The sequence below is a fragment of the Buceros rhinoceros genome, unplaced genomic scaffold (genome assembly GCF_000710305.1).
Source record: "Buceros rhinoceros silvestris isolate BGI_N320 unplaced genomic scaffold, ASM71030v1 scaffold12480, whole genome shotgun sequence".
Taxonomy (NCBI): Eukaryota; Metazoa; Chordata; class Aves; order Bucerotiformes; family Bucerotidae; genus Buceros; species Buceros rhinoceros.
In genome coordinates, this window is record NW_010389127.1 from 22560 (window position 1) to 23689 (window position 1130).

A 1130-nucleotide genomic window follows, 5' to 3' on the forward strand; every position below is an offset into this window, starting at 1 on the left:
CGTACGATTGAAGTCCTGCTGTGCCCACAGGGAGATGGACGGTGAGGGCTGGTCCCACGGGAGGGTGCATCCCCCTCACCCCTAACATGACCCCAGCTGAGGGAGGGACCCAGATAGCTCGAGCACTCCCACCTTCCACACACAACCCCAAGCTGCCAGAGAACCGGCTGTCCAAGCACACCCTCCATGCTGGCTCTGACCCCACAGGGGTGGGACCCAGGAACCTGGGCATCACCTCCCTCCAGAGAGACGAGGCCCCGAGCATCCTGGTCTTCCCTCTGTCCACCCCCAGCCCTGACCGGAGAGGACCCAGGTGCCCAGGCTCTCTCCCTGTCCACCCCTCCCCAGCATGGAGACGAGCCAGGTCAGGCCTCAGCCCATGTTGCCAGAGGCTGTGAGCGGATCGGGGGATGAACCCAGGCGTCGTGCAGTTGAGATCAGCCTCGCTTCGGGCATCATCTGCCCCTTTACCAGCTATGTGGGGGTTCGCACACCACAGAAGGCCACCTGGCACCGAGGTAAGGAAAGACACTGGTGGAAAGAGCTGGTGGGGCAGCTCCACGGGATATTCTCATTCCCCTGGAGCTGGAACCCCAGCCCCAGGCCACCCCCACTCTCACGGGGTGGGTCCCATCTCCACCAGATGCTTCTCTTCCATGTGCTTAATCCAGCCCCTTTCCCTGCTTGCCCTCAAAGGGCCCCTGGCACTGTTGCCACCCCGCCAGTCACTCACCCGCTGTCAGATCCTTGAGCTTCGTGGCTCACAGGGAGGCACTTCCTGCTATCTAAGGACTGTCTGGGTCCCACCCGGCTGGCTGACAGCAGTGCAGCAGACACAGCTTGCCCTCCGCCGACTCACCCACAGCATCATGACCCTGCCCTGGCAGGGGGCTGGCTCAAAAGGTATGGGACAGTCTAACGTCTTATGGGAGGGTTATGCTGTCATGTCTTGCTCATGGCGTGGAAAACGATGGATTTTGCCTTTAACCTGTCCCTTAGTTACCCTTAAACCTGAAAGTCCTTCAGCAAATATGAGACCCAGCTCAGGGACACCCAGCAACGGAACGGGGGTGGTGCTGGATAAGATGTTGGGGATCTCTCAAGGGAGATCTTGGGACACGGCCGAGCAG

At 60.7% G+C, this 1130-nt stretch overlaps 1 protein-coding gene across 1 annotated transcript in view; it reads left to right on the plus strand.

Moving 5' to 3' along the window:
- The window catches only part of LOC104490794 (von Willebrand factor A domain-containing protein 5A-like), a 7051-nt gene that overhangs the window by 4763 nt on the left and 1158 nt on the right, over window positions 1-1130 (plus strand). The window contains exons 13-15 of the mRNA XM_010133134.1: window positions 1-41; window positions 349-518; window positions 697-920. The exon at window positions 1-41 is cut by the window's left edge and continues 1 nt beyond it. Coding sequence (XP_010131436.1) covers window positions 1-41; window positions 349-518; window positions 697-920 — 435 coding nt within the window. The remainder of the gene's footprint in view (window positions 42-348; window positions 519-696; window positions 921-1130) is intronic.